The sequence below is a fragment of the Mizuhopecten yessoensis genome, unplaced genomic scaffold, assembly GCF_002113885.1.
Source record: "Mizuhopecten yessoensis strain PY_sf001 unplaced genomic scaffold, ASM211388v2 scaffold6383, whole genome shotgun sequence".
In the NCBI taxonomy this organism is placed as follows: Eukaryota; Metazoa; Mollusca; class Bivalvia; order Pectinida; family Pectinidae; genus Mizuhopecten; species Mizuhopecten yessoensis.
In genome coordinates, this window is record NW_018406522.1 from 313,066 (window position 1) to 333,658 (window position 20,593).

Sequence of the window (20,593 nt, forward strand, 5' to 3'; positions counted from 1 at the left end):
GGGGGGGGGGGGGGGGGGGGGGGGGAATAAATAACCAGGTATTCACTTTTTTCATTAAAATTATGGGAACAGGAGGTTTAGTAGTTTGTTTAAGTCAAAACATTTGTCTGGTTTTTTTGGATAAGGGTAGAGAGTGAGTGAGTTCCTATGTCGAATTAAAAAAAGGAAAAATAAAGATGATCGGGCCTGATAGCTATTTTTAGGAAGGGCATAAAGCGAATTTTACGTTGTTCCAAACTGGATCCGCTCATGTCTATTTTGTGATATCCAATTGGCTGAGTTACATAAAAGCTTCAATTTTTTTCAATACTTGCATTCCCTACATACCAAGAAAGGATCATTATGAAATCATAGGTACACTATTTGCTATGCATTAAGTTATTCTGTGTTTTGGCAGACTGTCAGAATGTTTGGGCAAGGCTATACTTTCATTATCTTAAAGAGGCTCTGCTCTGTCTCAGAGTTTACATCGTACCATTGATATATATAAATGCCAAACCAAACGTACATGATTTAGTAAATAATATAATATCGACTCTTGGAGAATTTGAGAGAAAAACTTAAAAATCAAAATTCCAGGATTAATCTCCTTTGAAGAATAATTAGCATGACAGTAAATTCACATAATTAACTTCTTTATCGGATAATGAGATCCAACGTCTTTTAAGTGTATTTCGAGTGAACTAAAGTTCTGTGTACCCCAATTGATGGATTCTACAACAGAATTCACTAGTCCAGCCGTAACAGTAATCGAAATTCAGTAGAAGAAATGACCAGACAAAATCCAATGGGGAGTCTCAGCAAATTTATTCCAGTTTACAATGTACATGTTTCGGCCTACTACAGTACGCTTCAGGTAATGGGGTTCTGAAACCCTGCGAGGGCGACAGTCGCCACCGAGGTAAAGGGGATTAAAGCCCCTCGGAGAAATCACCTGGGCAAAGTCGCGGGGGGATTAACTCGTCGATCGGACGCTACATTTGTAAATGAAACTTAGTTACTTATTTTCAAAAGTTCTGAAATTTAATTTATGCATATACAGGGATTAAAAACGATCCTCTGAAAACAAAAAACAGAGAAATGTTTGTAAATTTTAAAACATTCGAGTATTTGTGAGTATGCGTATATATATTCATATGTCATTGAACTTAAATTTTTAAAATTAGATCTAAAAGAAAATCCGATTTCCCTAAGATTCGGATCTGTGTCTATATTCATTTCATTACATCATCACTGCTATATGGGGCTATCATCATTAGCAGTTATAACAAAGTAAAGGATTGTCTACAGTCGAAAAGTATTCAACCTACTTAACTTGTGAAGCTGGTTAATGTCGAGAACACTCCTACCTGCGATGTTTGACTTTTCCTATTGAGTGACTTCCAGCGCTAGCATACCTATTGGTATCCATTCTCCAGCGATCCTACGTATATTGGACCAGCGTTGGCTCTTTCCCCCCCCCCCCCCCACTTTCAGTGATTTCTCCGATAATATAAAATGTTGCTTTCCATTCGCCTTTTAGGTTTGTCTGGTGATGCAAGAAAAATCAACTAGAATTAACTACTCCAAGCTTTAAAAAGCAATTTTGCTTCGAAACTAAACATAACAGAAGTGTTTTTCTGACTTTGATTAAAAATGAAGCTGTCTGTTACGTTGTCAGTATGTTAATGGAGTTCTCCTGGATAGACCTCGTTTATCTTGATTCGTCGTGTAAACAAAAATCTTTAAGTTATTTTTATACTGACAATTAAGCTGATCCTAGCTTTCTCCTTGTTTTCAGTGTTAAAGAAGACCACTGGTGTTTTCATTGAATCAAATTTTCACATAATTGCATCGGATTCTAATTGACTGTGTTAGTCTACATCCCACTTCAAGTTTGTGGTTGCTTGTGACCATGAGGTCTATTGCCCTCTTCTTCACCCTGTGTCATGCATAAAATGTACTCAATTGGACTTAAAATAGAGGAACATAACATTTTTCATAGGGGTGTACCTTTTGGTCAGGGGATAAAAAGTATCCAGGGGTTACATTTTGGTCGGGTGTATAAAAAGTATCTGGGAGGTGGGGAGTTGAAGAGAGGTTGGGTAATAACCATAACATAACTGTAAATGTTTCTTCATGACTCCCCAAACCTTATTGTGTCCAGTGATTGAAAATTATTCAGGCATAATTTCCTGACCCCGGGGATGGGGAATGGTGGGCTAGGGTTGGATTGATATTCCCCTATAATGTCCTGTTCAAGTTCTGAACTCAATTGGATTTAAAATAGAGAAATATAACTCTTTTTAATAGGGGGGCACTTTTTATGCGGGGGGGGGGGGGGGGGTACTTTTTATGCAGGTATAAAAAGTATCCGGATACTTTTTGGTAGGGGGGGACTTTTTATGCATGACACCAGAAAAAGAGACCTTATCTCAGGGAGTTAGAAACCTGCTATATCCCCCAAGCCCATACTTAAACTGTATACTCAACTATAACTATAGATAAGCTTGTGTGAAAATGTGTTACTTCATAGTATGTCTTATTAGATCGTGATGTAATTTTTGCTTAGTCTTGCATCATTTAATTGGGGTACTTGTAACAGGAAATGAAAAATGCATGCCAGACCGGGGTTTGAACACGTGACCCTCCGAACTCTAGACGGACGCTGTATTGATTGAGCTACCTGGTCACTGATGATCGACCAGTCAATTTCCACTATATATTCACCGTACAAGGTTGTACTGACTTGTACTGAGACAGATTAATAGATTCTTAGGACATTTAAGATGAACCTACAATTTACTGTAGAGTAAAGTAAGGAACGGTGTGATTTACAAGTTCAGAAGATCTTTTATACCTTGATTGTAAGTTGGGCAAACTTTGGTTTGTAAATCATGTGTTTTTTTATCTCCTTACTTTCTTATCGGTTGAACACATTTAAGACAAGACCTCTGATTTATAAATTTATTGACCCCCTTCAGTCAACCAAAATCGTGAAGTACCCTTCTTGAGCAGGTGACAGAGAATTGCACCTGTATCAATCTTGTTCATACAGGTGGCCAGTGAGGGCCATGTCGCTAAGAGGCCATCTGAAGTATCACTCCCAAACTAGTCAGTCTTATTTTAAAGTTAAAATGTAGATTGTATATATCTTAAGGACAGGTGTACAAAAGAGATTTTTTTTATATATTTACAAACATAATTTGGCATATCGATAGGAAGGTAAATATATTTCTTTAAAGAAAAAGATGTGAAGCAGACAAGATGACTTTGGCAGTTCACTCATCCTCAACTATTACATAATAAACTCCTCTTTTCATATAATAACAAAGCTCAGTCAGTGAAGAACCTTGCCATTAGCTGTTTGGTGTTCTGCCAACATGTGAAAATGGACTCTCCGCTTTCATTAGTTATTGTTGGTGAGTTTTTAGACAACTGGCAGCAGAACATGATATTAAAAGAGAATTTCATGTCAAGTTATAATTACATGATATTAAACAGGAGAAACTATGATATTAACAGAAATGTGACATTAACACATTCACCCCTGATATTTCATGATGAACTGTACCAACCTGTGAATTGGAAGAGTTCAATTGTGTCTTCAGGGGTGAATAAGTTAACTTGCATACACATCTGTAGCATTGTCTGTACACTGTAGCCAACTTTTATTTCTGTCTGTAAAGAAGTGTCTTTTACATGCATGGAGAGATATATATAGAACCATATGTCTTCAAGTCCTCTTGGAAGATCTGTCCTAGTAACAGTGATAGGACTACCGGTATATGGTGTACTGTCCTAGTTACAGTCACTATGGCCCAGGACCTGCAGCTTTGAGTCCTATCACCGTGATCGTCCTAGTAACCATCATTAGGACACAGGACTACCCTGGTAACAAACCCTGAAGACATGTGTTTATCTACATATAATCAACTCATTTACCCCTGAAATTTCATAATGAACTATTCCAACATTTGAATTGGAAGAGTTCAAATGTGTCTTCAGGGGTGAATGAGTTAAAGAGTTTGATTGATGTTGTATCTTCAAAAACAATGATAAATAAAATTTGCTTTATTTTATCCATTTCAGATTTGGATTTGGATTGTATCACCTGTCAGTGACAGAGATCAGAAATGAAGGACAAACTGATTGGTAGGTAACTCTTGTTGTTTAGATTGGATTCAATTATGACTAAGAATTAATTTACCAGGGATACGATTTGTTTGTGATTGTTTCTTTACATTGAAACCATGTGTTAACTCGTTCACCCATGAAATTTCATAATGAACTATTCCAACCTTTGAATTGGAGGAGTTCAAATGTGTCTTCAGGGGTGAATGACTTAAAAGATACATCAGTGATACAGCATTTGATATAGTGCCCTACCTACCTAGACATACAACTCTAAAGGGCTTTACAGTACCTAGACATACAGTTTATACGATCAATACAAGTGATTACAATAGTAATGATAACAGAACAAAGAAACACAGAGGTACAGATTTCAATTGTCGCAAGGAAATCCAGAGGCTGCTGGGAGTATGGAGTTCATATGCCATGACATATCTAATGATTTGAGCGTGAGACTCACAGAAATTGCTTCACAAACATTCTTCTTGGCATAGGACACATTTCTTATGAATTTCGATTCATCCTGGATGAATTTTGATAGCTTGTTGTTTTTTGTTCATGCAGACGACTGTTTCTGAGGTAGCATTGTTAGGGGACATCATTGAGTATCGAGTTCAGCATTTGTCTGACATTAAATTGATGGCCTATTTACAAGTAATAATAATAATGATAATTCGAGGTTCTTATACACCGCTTTATCACAACCTAGTTCGTAGGTCGTCTCAAAGTCGTTCATAAATTATTATCTGTGGTTATAGAGCCTTTGCAAACCCTGGGGAGCGTACAGCCAGTGCTTCCATTTCAGCGCTCACAGCTAGCATTCTACAATTCTAGCATTGCCCAACCATATGTACTCATTTACAGGAGTAAAGTATCTTGCTCAAATATATATACAACACAGTGCCTTGCCATTACTCGAACCCGCAACCGTTCGGTCACGAGCCTGGCGTCCTACCACTAGACTACCGTACCTCCCATGACACATTACAATAAAGTCACAAAATCTAGACTACCGTGCCTTCATCAGTGCAAAGAACAGAGACCTGCAACATTTAGTTGGCTTTCTATGAATGTAGAGATAATAACACAGTTAAAATAACTGTTTCAGGCAAGTGTTCAGTAGAAAAGGCAAGGGACACTCTCCCTTTACCCATCGACACCTAATAAGGTATTTGGACTGTTCCAAATCAAAGGATATCATAGTACATTGTTGAAATGCAGGGCTGAATAAGTTAAACACAACTAATCACTCATATACTCAAATAAACTATGGTATCCTAGATTCTCCAAATATTTACTGTAGACATCAGAAAAGATTATCGCTGTGACAGAAATTGTCCCTCTGACAATACTTTACCATTCATTCAACAAACCGTTTGAATTATAAACAAAATATTGTGTACTTTAAACTGCTAATAAACATCTTCAACTTGAGAGAAAATTTTAGTTCAAATTTCAAAAAAAAATACGCGGGGGAGCCATTTATGAAAACGAAATTCAAAGTTTTGCATCCGATTAAGTACATAATAAAGCAAGACCTATTCTTAGTCACTGAGCAGAATTGCACTTTGCACTTGTGCTGTTTTCAGTGTTAGGACATATACATCTGAGTTTTGTAAGCTAACATTGCTGAACCATATATTTGTTTGGTTATTTGTTTACTCAAACAATTTGTTGATCTGTGGCTTGATTACAGATTTCACAGATAATTTTCGTGATTTTGCTGTCAACAGTCACAATGTGCAATTTGAAATTCCTGTTTTGACATTTTTGTATTAGAAGTTAACGTTTTAAATGGTTTAATGTTGTTTTTATATCGTAAAATCTCGGATTCAGTCGAATGTGACAGAAAATGAACAAAATGTCGTGCAAGGTTGACTGGTTTAGTTTACCCTTCTATTGATGAGGGAGCCATTTTGTATTTGTGGTCCCTTACAGTAATCTGGGAACAAATCTAAAGAATTTTAAGTAATGAACTTACTAGGCTGTTGAACATTGGAAAGGATATCAACTTTCTTCTCCTTTCCCTCATCCTCGATATCCAGGGGTTACGCTCACTTTCGCTCTCTACACCCCTGGAATATATGTCATAACAAAATTGAAGGCAGGCAGCTAACTATTTGATTGGTGTCAGGTAAAAAAACCTTTAAAGATTACAGAAAAGCGACATCTGACCTCAAAGCTAGTAAGTTTTACCGTTAAGTGACCGCATGATTCTTTTGATGTACATCAAAGGATCCAGCTGGCCTTCTCGTCTCATCCACAAGGCGTTGCACACTGAGCCTTCAGTTTTGCTATGACATATTCCAGGGGTCCAGAGAGCGAAAGTGAGCGTAACCCCTGGATATCGAGGATGCCTTTCCCTAAGATTATCTCATTTAAACAGCCCCTTAAAAATTAGTGAAAGGAGCGCTAGGATTTTGTTTGAATTTTATATCCAGTAAAAGTACAAAGATATGAGAAAAGTTTTTACAGTAATCTCTTAACTGAATATCTAATACATCGTTTTGAAAGTCTATGGTAATTTTACGTTAAATGTTTCCTGTAAACATCTATATACAAATATACAAGAGTTATGTCCCTTCGACTATGTTGTATCTACCCCATAACCAATATATTTTTCTCATTGCAAAAATGGATTTACCAGGGGCTTTTCGACTTGGCAGAGCTTTATAGTATGTAGGTGGAGATTTCAAAACATCAACCACAGATCAAGATAAACCTTTTCTAAGGAGCTGATACCTTCTCTGATAAATACCTGGTTCTCTCAGTACATTTCTGAATGCTGTTCTTTAAAACTTCTCAGCTTAACGATACAATATCATAAAATTTGATTTTCAAAAACGTAAAATTATGAAAAATGAACAAAAAACAGAAACAGCAGTATTTTTTTTATTTTTGCTGATCGTTATCATTTTAAAAAAATGTCCTTTATTTTTCTGATGATTTAGCAAAAAGGATTTGAAAATAAAGATTGTATGGTATGAAGCTGCTAGGTTTACTTATGTCTCCAATCTATTCATGTTTAAATACATGTAGTCATATAGGTAGGCCTCCTGATAAAAAAATCCTGTGCACATAATTATCATATTAGTATATATAATTACCATAGCCAATCTTTACGAATCTGATAGAAATACTATTGATCCCAAGAAACAATGCACCTTATATACTTCGTACAAAAACCTTGCCCTTAGACAGCGACGGAACACGAACACAATCCCAGTGCCTACTCGGAAGACGACCCGTGACTCTGTTGTTCATTAGTTTATTTACTTGACGTCAGGGCATAGATAATTTGTATCAATGACGGTATCTATATTGTTTGGTCGTTTTAATATGTAGTTACTGGAAATGCTCATTACCGTAAACATTCCATAGGTTACTGTCTTGTGGTGTGTATGTGTATTGTGTTTTTAAAGGAGCAGCTCGTTTTGTCAGTTAACGTATATGTATACTGTTAAATATCCCTATAAAAAGACTTATGTAGATACTAAGTACTTCAGCAAAAGCTTTGGAGCCGACGACACAACAGTTTTCTTTTGATTTTCACGGCATGCAGACGACAGCAACCCTGACAAAAGCATAATACAAAAACAACATCAGGTACATTCAATTCAATGCTGTTTGATCTATAAAAATTATAAAACTGACAAAAAGCACTTCGGTTATACATTGGAGCACACCGCTACATGCAGTCGACAGCAATCCTGACAGGAACATAATGTACTTCATATACATCAGGTACAAATAGTTCAATGGGTACCAATGTATAAATGTTAAAATTCACAAAATGCATATAAACAAAAAAAAGGGGTAAAATGATAATAGGAGATGTTTTTTTGTTTAAATAGTCTCGTTCACTGTGGTACACCTTGTGCGTCACCAATATAACAGATTATCTCGTTACATCATGTCTGCAATATTGAACAGCCGGTGTAGGGGTATTGATATGGTATGTATCCTGAAGAGTTAATTATACTGTGAACCTCGGATTCCATGTCCATTGCTCGACCAATTGAACTAAAAGGAAATTCCATCTAGTTCGAAGCTAGAAGGTGACCGCAATCGTTAATACAATAAAAGTCTGCCACACTATTCCCCTTTTTTTAAATTGTTCACCTCAAACACCACGACGAGGTGGGGTCCAAATTTCCAGGGGGGGATTCCATGTGGGGAAAAAATGAGTAAAATGGTGAAAACACATGTTTTTTAAAGACAATTTTCAGGCTGGGGGGGTTTCCTGGGGGACTGTTGCTCTACCAGTTAAAGTAAAGGGACATTTCCTTTAGCACAATTAGAGCTGGAAGGTGACTTCATTCCTATGTGCCAAAACTTCTCCCCCCTTTTTAAATGTGTTCGTCCTCAAACACCACTACAACCCAGTCACCACAGGGAAGGCCACGGACAACATTTGTATATATGAGAAAAGATTGGTGATATCCCCCAAGGATTGAACCAGTGACCCTATAGCTTCCCAGTCTGCCACTCTAGCGATTAAGCTAAAAGGAAATTCCCTCTAGTGCAAAGTTAGAAGGCGACTATGTTCCCATCATGACCAATCGAAACAGCACAGATGTTATGAACAAAAATTGAACATGGTGTATGTTTTTTACAAGTTTACTCAAAGCGTTAATTCAACACCCTCAGCGGTTATAAATGTCTTCATTTAACGGCAGCTGAAAATTGAAATGTCACCTTTTTCAACAGATGTTCAAAACTAATAAAAAAAACATGTTTTCATAGGATATTTAAAAATAATAAGTATTCTTACCACCACGATGGAACTGACTTCCTTGCAGGGACATTGGGTCTCCACCTCCCAGTTATTAATACAGTAAAAAAAAATGTTGTAAAATGTTTGCTAATTATGTAAAAAAAATGATAAAAAAAAAAAAAAATGTAATTTTTTAAATAAATAGGTTTTTTTCAAAGTCCTGCTTAAGAATATAATAAGTAACAGTTGGTGGTCGCTAGGTTTATCCCCGACTACTCTCTTTCCTGTTACAAATGGTGAACCTAATTAGCTTATCAACTAACATGATTGGAAGTTTAATTTTATTAATAATTAATGAAAATCATATTTGGATTTTTTTTTTGATTTTTTTTTTTATTATTTAATGTCATTAATCTAGGAAGTAAATGGTTCTGGAATCTGGTATTTTTTTGACTGACGAAGATAAATAATAGTTCAACTTTAGGAATCACAGATTTGAACTTTCAAGTAGTAATAAACCTTAGAATAAAAAAATGAAAATGTAATAAATAAAAAAATAATGTTCGGGACTTTCAAATATATTTTGATACTTAGTGACTAAGTTTATCACTTCATTTTAAGATGTGTCATGTTTGTTTTTATAGATAATACGGTCTGAGACTTGACATATGGTATATAGGGTGTATAAGGCAGAATATAACCTTTAAAAAAGGTGGCTTCTGTTTTAGAGTGTTTCCAGCTCTATAAACTTGGCACAGACCCACGACAAAGGCCATCAGTGTTTAAAAGTCCTCCATTACCTTAAGGGGTGTGAACCTAATTAGCTGATCAATTAACATATTTGGACATTTATTTCAAAAAGAAAACATGGGATGAACTTTTGAAATTACCTACATAGTAAGTATGAAATTTTAAATCCATTTTTGAAAACTCAACAGATGGTAGAAGAATAATTTTAACACAGTTGTGACATTGGACTAAATGTTAAGCCATTGTTTCAAATGTACGCCATTTTATTTAATTGATTCCAGATCAGTGATGAGCCTTGATATATTGAACGATATGCCTCGTAAACGTTGGAATTTCAATTTAGGTTTTAGAATTTTAAGTTTTCTACCAATCATGTATTTCGATGAATTAGTCATAAAACTATTCTAGCTGATATAATTATACTTTACAAACTAATTACTGACGTGGAAGTAATGAGTTAATATGTTATGGCAACAGACAAGCTACCTGTAATTAACTTCCTGAATGAATCTGGAAACATAAAAACAACTAAATGAATTTACAATAGTATTACATGTAAGATAGTAAGAAAAATACAAAAATTCAACACAGTGATATATATATCCTTCAATCAAGGCAGGATAACATATTTATTGCTCAGTTCTCAAAAACAAAATCAGATATTTGTTTAGCTAATTAGAAACCTGTTTAAATATTAATAGTGAATACCTGTAAATTTTTCCAAATGCAAAATTTGAGTTTCTTAGGACGATTAAAAACAGGTGAAGATAGCTGAAATTGGTTGGATATGTCATTGACACTTTCAGAAACCGCGAAACATTCAGTGTGATCTAGATTGCTTTCGCCAGATACATTACAATATATACGCCTCTGCTTTCGCCTATCTGGTTCAACCGGTTTGTCTGTTTATAAACGTAACATTTTCTTGTATGAATCCTGTTGGACCTGCAGAAGTTAATGCAGACCTTGCAAGACTTTTGTCAAGGTTCGCCTGAAAGCAGCATCAAATTACTAGGTACAACCTTATTTTATAAACAAACAACTACGGTCTAAACGGATCCCCGTACCACTGCCAAAAACTAGCCATGTATTAGAAACTGTTTTTCCAGCAACACTTTATCGTTGATAAATTGATTTCTGAAAAGAAAACCATATCTTGCAGGACTTGAAAAATAAAGTTAAAAAGATCAAATATCATCAACAACAGTGTTGTGAGTGTAAAAGATTGAGCAGTGCTTGACCGGGATTCGAACCCAGGACCTCAGATTGTTATAGTGTCACACTGACTGAGCTACCTTAAGCTTGCCAATGGAAATGTGTTGGCCCAACTGTGCCACAGGTATATCCAAAACGAAATTCAGGGGAGGTTACTGTATATTGGAAAAAATCCACCATTCAGAGGGACAGGGATCCTTAAGAAGCCTAAAGGAGTTTTTCTTGCTAAGAGTTACTTCCCTTGGAAAAGTATTCAACTTTCGGTTTGACACTGTTCTGGATTACAACTTTGGTACAGTGGTTGGCAGTGGAAAGATCCTGGATCCAACTCCTGGTGTCTCTACTTTTCCTTTTTGTCTATATCATAATAATAATAATAATAATTTTATTCAGGTAAAAGGCATGTGTTACATGGTTAAAATGCATTTTTACACCATTTGGAATCACAGATAGTTTTGAATCACATGTAGTTCTAGTTACATTTATCATCAGTTTTTTACAAATGAATGAGTACAATAAAACATGAATACAATTAATGACAGTTATAATATAAAAGTTTTGAGTTTCAAATTTCCATAAAAAGTTTAACTGATCATGATAAGTCTTTACCCAGGATGGCCTATAAACATGTTTCTATATGTTTTGAACATTATGCAGAACAAGTTTGTTGAAAATGTCTTAATTAAATAATTCAGGATAGTCCCATTGGTATTAAAATATTTCAATATGATGGTACTCTTTATCTGAACTTGCCAAAGCTGTTTGAGTTCCTGCCAAGCTTTAGGTGAAAATGAATATCTACACAGGTAAAAGATAAGAAGTCACAGCCAGCAAACAGAAAATGAACATCTACACAGGTAAAAGATAAGAAGTCACAGCCAGCAAACAGAAAATCAACATCTACACAGATAGCAGAATACACAATAGACAAACATACAGTACAGGTGAAAATCAACATATTATAAATACAGGGAATTATAAGGACACAACAGATAGAGTTACTATCAACAACCTTGTATAAGTACTAGTGTTAGGCAGGGTTAAGACTGACCTTGACTAGTACCAGGTATAAGTTGGTAAGAAGATTATAGAAAATACTTTGAAAGTTTAAAATACTTCGGTATCAGGAAGGCTTGAATTAAATAGGAAGATATTCATAAATATTTTTGGAATTTTAGAGAAAGTTATGAACATACTAAATCTTTGGCATTTTTAACATGGCTTTTGTATATATATGACATTACCTTCAAGGAGTGTAAAATAAACTGAAGATATACATTGTTTGTACTTAAGTGTGACATATGCACCTCTTTTGCAAAAGAGTTCCATTTTACAGGATCCGATAAAAAAACATGATCAGTAATCACTTTAACAATGGCTTCATTGAAAGGTCAATAAGAATATTATGGTGATTGTAAGCCAATTTTTGTTTCACAGTTTAACTATATCAATATGTTGTAAAGCGCTTTAGAGTCATTTTACAAATTATATAGGGCGCTATATAAATGTTGTACATTATTATTATTAACACCAAAACACTCTGAAACTTTTTTTTTTTTTTATCTGTGGAGAGATTTTTTAAGGAAGTCATCACTCTTACCAAAGTCAAAGGTCATAATATATACTATAGTTTATATCCTTATTTTGTTTTAGAGATTTTTTAAAGGAATTTATAGTATTCATGGACACTTTCTGTTTCATTTATCTAGAAAATGCTCCATATTTTTGCTGAGAATAATTGTTACTTAAAAGGTTTCAATAATAGGATGTATAACATTTTTGTCATGTATATGAACAAATGATGATATACCTACATTTCATAAGATATGTATCAAGATTTAATCTGTAATGAGAGACCGCCTGCTTTATGAGACCAGTTTTCTTTAGAGGCCATTTTTATGGCTGGACCATTTGTTATGGGATACTTAATGGAAATCTTAAGTACAAGAAAGCATAAATAAGTTCTGTTTGTAATTCTGTCTTTTCAGGTTGAGAAGCTGTGACCTATATTAGGGACGGCAAACTTTTGAAGGTCAGGTCTGCTGATGACCTCACGTGTTGGTGGTGAAGAAAAATGTGTAAACCAGATTCACAACCAGGATGACCCAAAAGGTCAAGGTCATATCAACATTTCCAAGGTCACTGACTCTACAGTTCAGGGTCAAGAATGCCCTGTTATTCGGGATGGCGCCAAGGTAGATAGTGGGGGTGTGATTTCTATCAAACATCGACCTCCCAGGGGTCGGTGCCGAAAAAGCATGACCCAGGAAAGGGGAGACAGCCTTATCGAAATGCATGACAGAAACGGTAAACCTAGCAACTTAGGACAACAGTGTGAGGACAAGGAGAATATGGGAGATTCGGAGGACCAAGAAGACCACGACATGATGGACAATCTGCCGCTTCTCGCCTCCACAGCACAAGCTGTGGATAATGTGAGATCAGATACTCCCATAGTTCAGGGTGTTTTCTCTCGCAAAATTGTTGCCAAAGCGAGCAAAAACGTCAGACAATTAAAACACTTGAATGACAGCGAACTCAGCAATGGTGATGACATGTCTGAGAAAGGTAGAGTGCATCGGACGAATTCACGCAAGAATAGTCTGTCGCGTGTACCAGTTTCATCACGATTTGACGTACTTCTCAGTAATAATCTGTTCCAAAAATATCTCGGACAAGATCAGGAGGACATCCTCGATCGGATTTATAAGAACCGGGGAGGAGTTTTCAGTGGTGGAATGCGTAAAGCTTATTCTAATATAGATCTCACCAGTATAGATTTATCACAAACATTCGAAAACCCACTCAGTAATAATGGTAAGTCTGCTTCATTTTCTACTGCAGACAAGCGCAATGAAAATCGAGGTAGTCATGGCAACGACCAAGGTCATGGAAAGGATCAAGGTCAACAAAGACGGAGACGTGTGTCGATAAGTAGTGGACAGGAAGTTCAAGGTATTGTCGACGAACTCTCCGGTACAAAAAAGGAAGTAACCATTAACGGACAAAGAACAGTGACAGGTATTTCTAGTCGAGGTAAACGGCAGAAATTTAATGTGCCAAGTTTTTCTGAATTTAGAAAACAGCGGCAAATGCGCATAGCGAGTGGCCATCAGTATGCCAAGGAAGCAAAGTGTTTGTTAAACAATAACCAGAGCGCAGTTCATCTACCAGAAGTGACGTCTCGAAGCCTGGCAGAAGCTTCCGTTCTGGTCACTGCAATCTCAGATGAAAAATCTGATTCTAATGACCAGTTACAATCAATTAATGAGGACGAACACAAATTGTCAGGAAACACCGGTGAACCACCTAAAAGCCTGTCACAAGAGATGCAGGTCTTTCAAAGTAATGAACAAGTTGATTCATGTGCTGTTGAGAATGGAAATTCAGTTCTTAAGAAAGAGGATTTAATTCCAGAACAAATTGAATTAAGAGAGACAAATTCAGCATTAGGTCCTGGAGAAACGGGTGAAATACCATCATTAGACGTGCGTGATTCAGGGGAGGTTACTTCTGATTTAAGTGATTCAGGTATACCTTTGGATAGGCCTGACTCTGAAGAAATAAATTCTGTGACATCATTTAGCGATGAAGGTAAAAGTGAAGGGAAAATTACATGTGATTCCCTCCCCAGTGAGGAAGGAGGGATTGAGAATGTGTCGAGTCAGAATAATTCAGGGGATGTTACCTGTGTTTCTGTTTCCAGAGCGGAAAAGGAGAATGAAAGTGTGACAAGTCGACACCATTCAGGGGAAGTAACTTGCGTTTCCCTCCCAAAAGAGGAAAAAGGGACTGAAAGTGTGTCAAGTCGACATAATTCAGGGGAGGTAACTTGCGTTTCCCACCCTGGAGAGAAAGAGGGAACTCAAAGTGCGTCAAGTCGACATGATTCAGGGGAGGTAATTAGTGCTTCCATCCCCAGAGAGGGAGGAGGAAATCCTAGTGAGTCCAGTAGACATAATTCAGGGGAGATAACTAGTGCTATACCAACAGAGACAGTAAGCGACAGTCATATACCAAAGGAGGTTGTTCTTGCACTAATGGGTAGTTCAATGGAAACACAGATGTCAGACGAAGTTTTTGATGAAGATGAGGATAATTCTGATTTGTTATCCAGTAAAAAACCTCCAATAGATATCTGTCTCCAAGGGAATGACTCTGAGGAATGTGACCTTGTCAGGCATGACCTCGACCTTGGAGAAAGTGACACGCTAGTGCTAGAAGATTTGGATGTCCCAACCACGAAACATATGTGCAATATAAGTTCTTATGATGAACCCTGTATGTCAAGTCCGTCAAGTAGCACAAAGGACACTTGTGGAACGTTTACTTTTAATTCCTTCGAACATGAAACATCTGAAGTGAAAAACAATTTCATCACTTTAGAAATTCCTTCCGAGTCAAACACAGATGACGTTGATTTATCTGATACAGGACCAGCTTGTGACAGAGATTGTGGTCTGTTACCAGAGATAAAGAATTACGATGTAGTTGGCTCGGAAACACTCAACAGTGAAACACATGTTGCAGAAACTACAGTCACAGAGACATTGGGCATGCCTGAGACACAAAACAGTCTGGACAATTGTCCTGGAGGTCAAGATGGAAATGAGGCTTCGGTCATTCAAGGAATCACTGACCAGTTTGACAAGCCACAAAGTATATTGGATGTCAGTGAGGGTCAGAATCCAGATAAAGAAGAGAACATATCGTGTAAACCTCCGAGCCCCGAAAAACCAAAAGTTCTTCCCCGAATACCAAAACGCCAGACAAAACCTGACATTGCTCCTCGACCTGTTCCAAGATCTAGGCCAATCAATGACCCCTCAAGGTCACAAGTTGTTCAGACTGGAATACGGCCACGAAAAAGAAAGCTGCCCACACGTCCGCCAAGGGTTTCTCGAACAAAGAGTGACTTTGATCTCAAATCTACGTTAAAGGAATCCACATCAGTTTTGATGATGTCACGGTCTCTGGATAATGAGCAGCCATTACTGGAACAGGAAGTGAAACCATCTAGTCCTAAAAGAAATGACAGTTCCGACCCCCCTACTCCGCCTTTACCCTCTAACCCCCCTCCCACATTCCTTATTCCGTCATTGCCAGACAGTGAACCTCCCACGCTTTGTTCGCAATCTGATGATTACAATGATGTGGCAAAATCTCCAACACCACAGGGTCAAATAGGAACATCCAGTGTTCCATTTTCGCCCAAGTCACTAAATGAAACGGGACCAATTCATGTCCTCAACCTTTCTAATTCAGACAATAATAGTCCTAGTGATGACGGCACTTTCTACTTCCCGGAAAATCCTTTTTTCTCTGACACACCAAGTCCATTTAATTTTTCATCAATGACCTCCCCTGACCAACATGTGGGTCCAATTTTTGTGTTTCCCGAACCGCTGTTGAACTCTCCTCTGTCAGACCAGGAAGAAACAGCGACTCAAGGTTCAGGTAACCCCAGTGACCAGTCCTTTATGTCGACGTCCGAGTCAGTTACATCTGACACAAGCAACAAACCGTTGTCATGGCTTCCAACCAGTATCGATAATATCTACAGATCGTGTGACAATGTCCAACAATCAGAAAGCGAGATAGACTTGACGGATCCTGACTCTGCCACCACGTTGGACTCTACTAAGGTAAGACATTCCCCAGACCCCTAAACTCCAACTCCATTACCCCACACCCTCATCCCTTCCATCCACTAGCTTAATTGTCAGCTTGTCAGCTTTCTGTTATTTGAACTCCTTGACAAACCCCTTGACTACCCAGGAAATTCTTCTGAACCTGCAGAAATAGTTCTTGATAAGTTTATTCGCTTGTTTGTTTGGGGTTTAACGCCCTCACAAAAGCCAGGGTCATATGAGGACGGGTCTTGATAAGTTAATGCGGGTTAAAGACTCAGTTATTTATGTCTCCCGTATGCCAATTGTAGGTATACTTTGTGTTAGGTTTTGGATGGAAGATTAACCCATAAAGCAGTCAAATTAAATTCCTGTGATATCATATTAGAGACTAGGATCAATTACTTATCATTTTATCTTTCAAGTATGATTTTATGCAGTCAAAGTTGACAGTTACATTCAGATTATTTCAAATTTTTGTTGATTCAGAACCTGAATGTTTACCGCTCCTCATCTGACGTATCACACAGTACTCCTGAAGCATTGCAGAAACGGCGGGAACGCAAGGAGCGGCCCTACAAAAGTGATCCATTTACAGGAGGCATGAGACCTCCAGGACAATTCATTAGTAAGTAAATCACCATAGCAACCATTGCCATTTTAGTATAGTCCCATGACAGCCAGTGTATTGCCATAGTTGTTTTACATGTTTCTCCATAGCAACCATTTATAAGATCATACATTTCCCTGGCAACCTTTTCTATGTAAGAACAGCTCCATGTCAACAATGAGATCATCACATCTTATCAGTAACCATAGACAACACAGTTGGAAACCTTTACATGATCTCTTGTCAAGTTAGCATGTTTCTATAGTGACATAATATTATAATAATACATCTCTCTAATGACATCATTTAAGTTAGCTTGATATTGGTTATTCAGACGTTTTTTTAAAAAGATTTTAACACATTTGACCCCAGTGACCTAGAAAGTAGGTTAGCTTAACTGCCCTGAGGACAGTTTAGCTCACGTGATGATGCTGTGTCTATCATCTGTCCATCAAATGTTAACATTTTACTTTACACAGTTACACTTCCAGATAACTGAAAGGTCATGATGTTTGGCCTGTAGCATTCTGGAATCAATGGCCTTGACCTACTTTCTAGGTCACTGAGGTCAAATGTGTTATTTTTTTTCTAAAAAAACGTCCGAATAACCAATATCAGGTAGTCCTGATGATGTTTGACCAGTAGCTGGAATGAGAGGGTGTCTAATTTCTTCCAATTAATCACCTTAAACCACATGCAAAGTCACAGGGGTCAAAAGTGCTACAATTTTTAAACATCTTCATCTGAATAACAAAGAGAGGCCTAGGTTTATGATTATCGGCCTGTTGTATTCAGGTATACAGGGCTATCAAGTTTGTTCAAATTAATGACCTTGACCCACTTTCAATGATTGTATCTCCAGTAATAAATTATTAATAATTAGTTATGTGTGAACAGCTAATACTAATGAATAAAGAGAAAGACAAGGATGCTTCGAAGAAATTTCAAAAATCAGTAAAGTGCAAAAGTATTGACATTTCTTGATTAGTGTTGGATATAGTTGTACCTCACTTTGTTAAAATAAAACGGAGGGGAGGTCAATCCAGGAGTTCCATGTTGTAAACAATGGTTTCTAAACATCCTTTTTGGGAAGTTTGATAACGAGGTATCAGAGATTTTACCACAACATGCATTTAGTATGGTGGTCTGTGATTTTTTAGATTGGTTAAGGCTCAGAATTCAGATTAGTTTCAGTATCAATCCTAATTTAGCATACAAGGCCCTCTACATGCCTGGAAATTACGATTTTTGTCATCCTGGGAAAAACTGAATTCAGAATCACTAATGCTTTTGTTTTTGAACACTTCTTTTAGGGCGTCAACGAGGTCTACCTTCTGATGATGGATTCACGGATGACTGGATTGATGAAATGGATGAATCTGAGGTATGTCATTACTAACACCTATCCAGCCTCACTGTCGACTGAGGCTTATTGAATTGCTTCTGATCTGAAATTTAGTGAGAACAATGCTTGATACGCGCAATAAGATTTTAGTACCATGATCTAGACTTCTCAAAGTAATATATTGATTTGAAGAATTTTGTGTTGTCAGGGAATTAAGGTTAAGAGTACCGTTGCATTTTTATAATCTCACAGAAGAGTTCCACTCAGGGTTAATTTTTACTTGGAGTAGTCTCCCTTCTATATAGAAGATTAAGCAGCAAAAAGGAGTATTCTGGCTTAGAGTGATTTCCCCTATCAATTTTTTGTTTACATTGCGGCCCATAAATTGGACACCTACTAGTATTTGATATGATGGTTCCTAATTTGACCCCTACAGTTTTGTATTTTTTCTTTTTTTGTCTCTATTTTCGAATATTCAGATTGAGAAAAACTACCATTCTGTAAAATGCATGACAACATATGATTAATTGACAATGTAGATGATTAACTCTTTCACCACTGTAGACCATAATGGACTCGTCCAGATCAATGCGTGGTAGAGTCTACTAAAGTTACCTAGGGGTGAAAGGGTTCAAGACATAGTCTAACTGGTTGTTACTTTACCTTAAGATTGCCTCAACAGGTCAAAGACAGATTTTAATTGTTCTGGGGGGAAAAGGCAATTGAGGACAGAAAGATTTCAAATAAATGGATTTAAGAAAGGCATATAATTCTACACATATAGAAACTAAAACAGCATCGTGTTTCTTCATTTTGGTAAGATATATGCTATGTATTAAATGATAGTTGATCTCGGCACACTAATAATGAGCGTATTGTTTTCAGCAGTTTGCAAAATCTGTCCGAAGCATTCGAAACCTTAAACTTATTGCAAAAATTGGTTTTCAAATACAATTTTTCATTCAGAAAACAAGTTTATCAAATAAAGAAAGTTAAACAGCATTACATGTTCTCATGGGTTTATTTTCCATGATTAGGCAGTTACCCTGGCCGAAACAGAAGCAGAGCGGGACCGAAAGCGTCGAGTCAGACTGAGCGTGGTCAGTGATGCAAGCACAGACAGTGGGGTCATAGGTCAAGAAGGGTCACAGGAAGTACCGCCAAGTCCAACAGGAAGTAGTGGTTCCTATGGTTTTGTCACCAAAATGGGAGACAACTCTGGATTATCACTAATGGAGCCCAATGTAAGTGAATAATTATATCTCGTTATTAGAGTTAGCTTCATGTTTGCTGTGAATTTTCCAAAATTATATTTGAATTCAAATATCAAGTTTCTGTGATAGCCTTGAAGTTCATGTCATGATTTCATGCATGCATATATCCCCTTGATAATTAAAAATATTGTAAATAAAAAATAAGATTACAGATAAAGACCCTGTCTTAAGCCACAAACTTAAGGAGTAGCCTCTGAGGTAAAAAAAAAAAATAAAAAAAATTTGATACTGCAGGCCTACATACCAAGAAAAATGAAGAGATATTCATAAGCAAAAAATAAAGAATTTTGTAAGCCATGAACTGCATGTCGGGGAAATAAGGAAAATAAAGAATCTCCCATAAGTCATGAACTTCAGGTCAAGGAAATAAGGAAAATATAGAAATTCTCAAAAGCTATGAACTGCAGGTCATCAGGAATCGAGGAAAATAAAATCATACTCATAACCCATGAACTGCAGGTTTTTGTAGTGAGAAAATAATAAAATGTTGTTGACCATGAACTGTAGGTCTTTGTAGTGAGAAAATAAAAAAATCTTGTTGACCATGAAATGCAGGTCTTTGTAGTGAAAAAATAACAAAATCTTGTTGACCATGAACTGCAGGTCTTTGTACTGAGAAAAATAACAAAATCTTTTTGACCATCAACTGCAGGTCTTTGTACTGAGAAAATAACAAAATCTTGTTGACCATGAGCTGCAGGTTTTTGTACTGAGAAATTATCAAACTTTTGTTGACCATGAACTGCAGGTTTTTGTACTGAGAAAATAACAAAATCTTGTTGACCATGGACTGCGGGTCTTGTACTGTGAAATTATCAAAATTTTGTTGACCATGAACTACAGGTCTTTGTACTGAGAAAATAACAAAATCTTTTTGACCATGAACTGCAGGTTTTTGTACTGAGAAATTATCAAAATCTTGTTGACCATAAACTGCAG

General features: G+C 36.8%; 1 protein-coding gene across 5 annotated transcripts in view; it reads left to right on the forward strand.

The window, feature by feature from the left end:
• The window catches only part of LOC110452089, a 79,851-nt gene that overhangs the window by 36,169 nt on the left and 23,089 nt on the right, over window positions 1–20,593 (forward strand). For 3 of the 5 annotated variants that reach the window (XM_021500380.1, XM_021500379.1, XM_021500381.1), the window contains exons 3-7: window positions 4,072–4,134; window positions 12,784–16,440; window positions 16,915–17,053; window positions 18,349–18,419; window positions 19,418–19,624. In XM_021500380.1, the coding sequence (XP_021356055.1) occupies window positions 12,841–16,440; window positions 16,915–17,053; window positions 18,349–18,419; window positions 19,418–19,624 (4,017 nt within the window). In that variant the 5' untranslated portion in view covers window positions 4,072–4,134; window positions 12,784–12,840. Of the gene's footprint in view, window positions 1–4,071; window positions 4,135–9,614; window positions 9,728–10,909; window positions 11,130–12,783; window positions 16,441–16,914; window positions 17,054–18,348; window positions 18,420–19,417; window positions 19,625–20,593 lie in introns of those variants that run through there. The other 2 variants (XM_021500382.1, XM_021500384.1) reach the window with 2 other exon arrangements.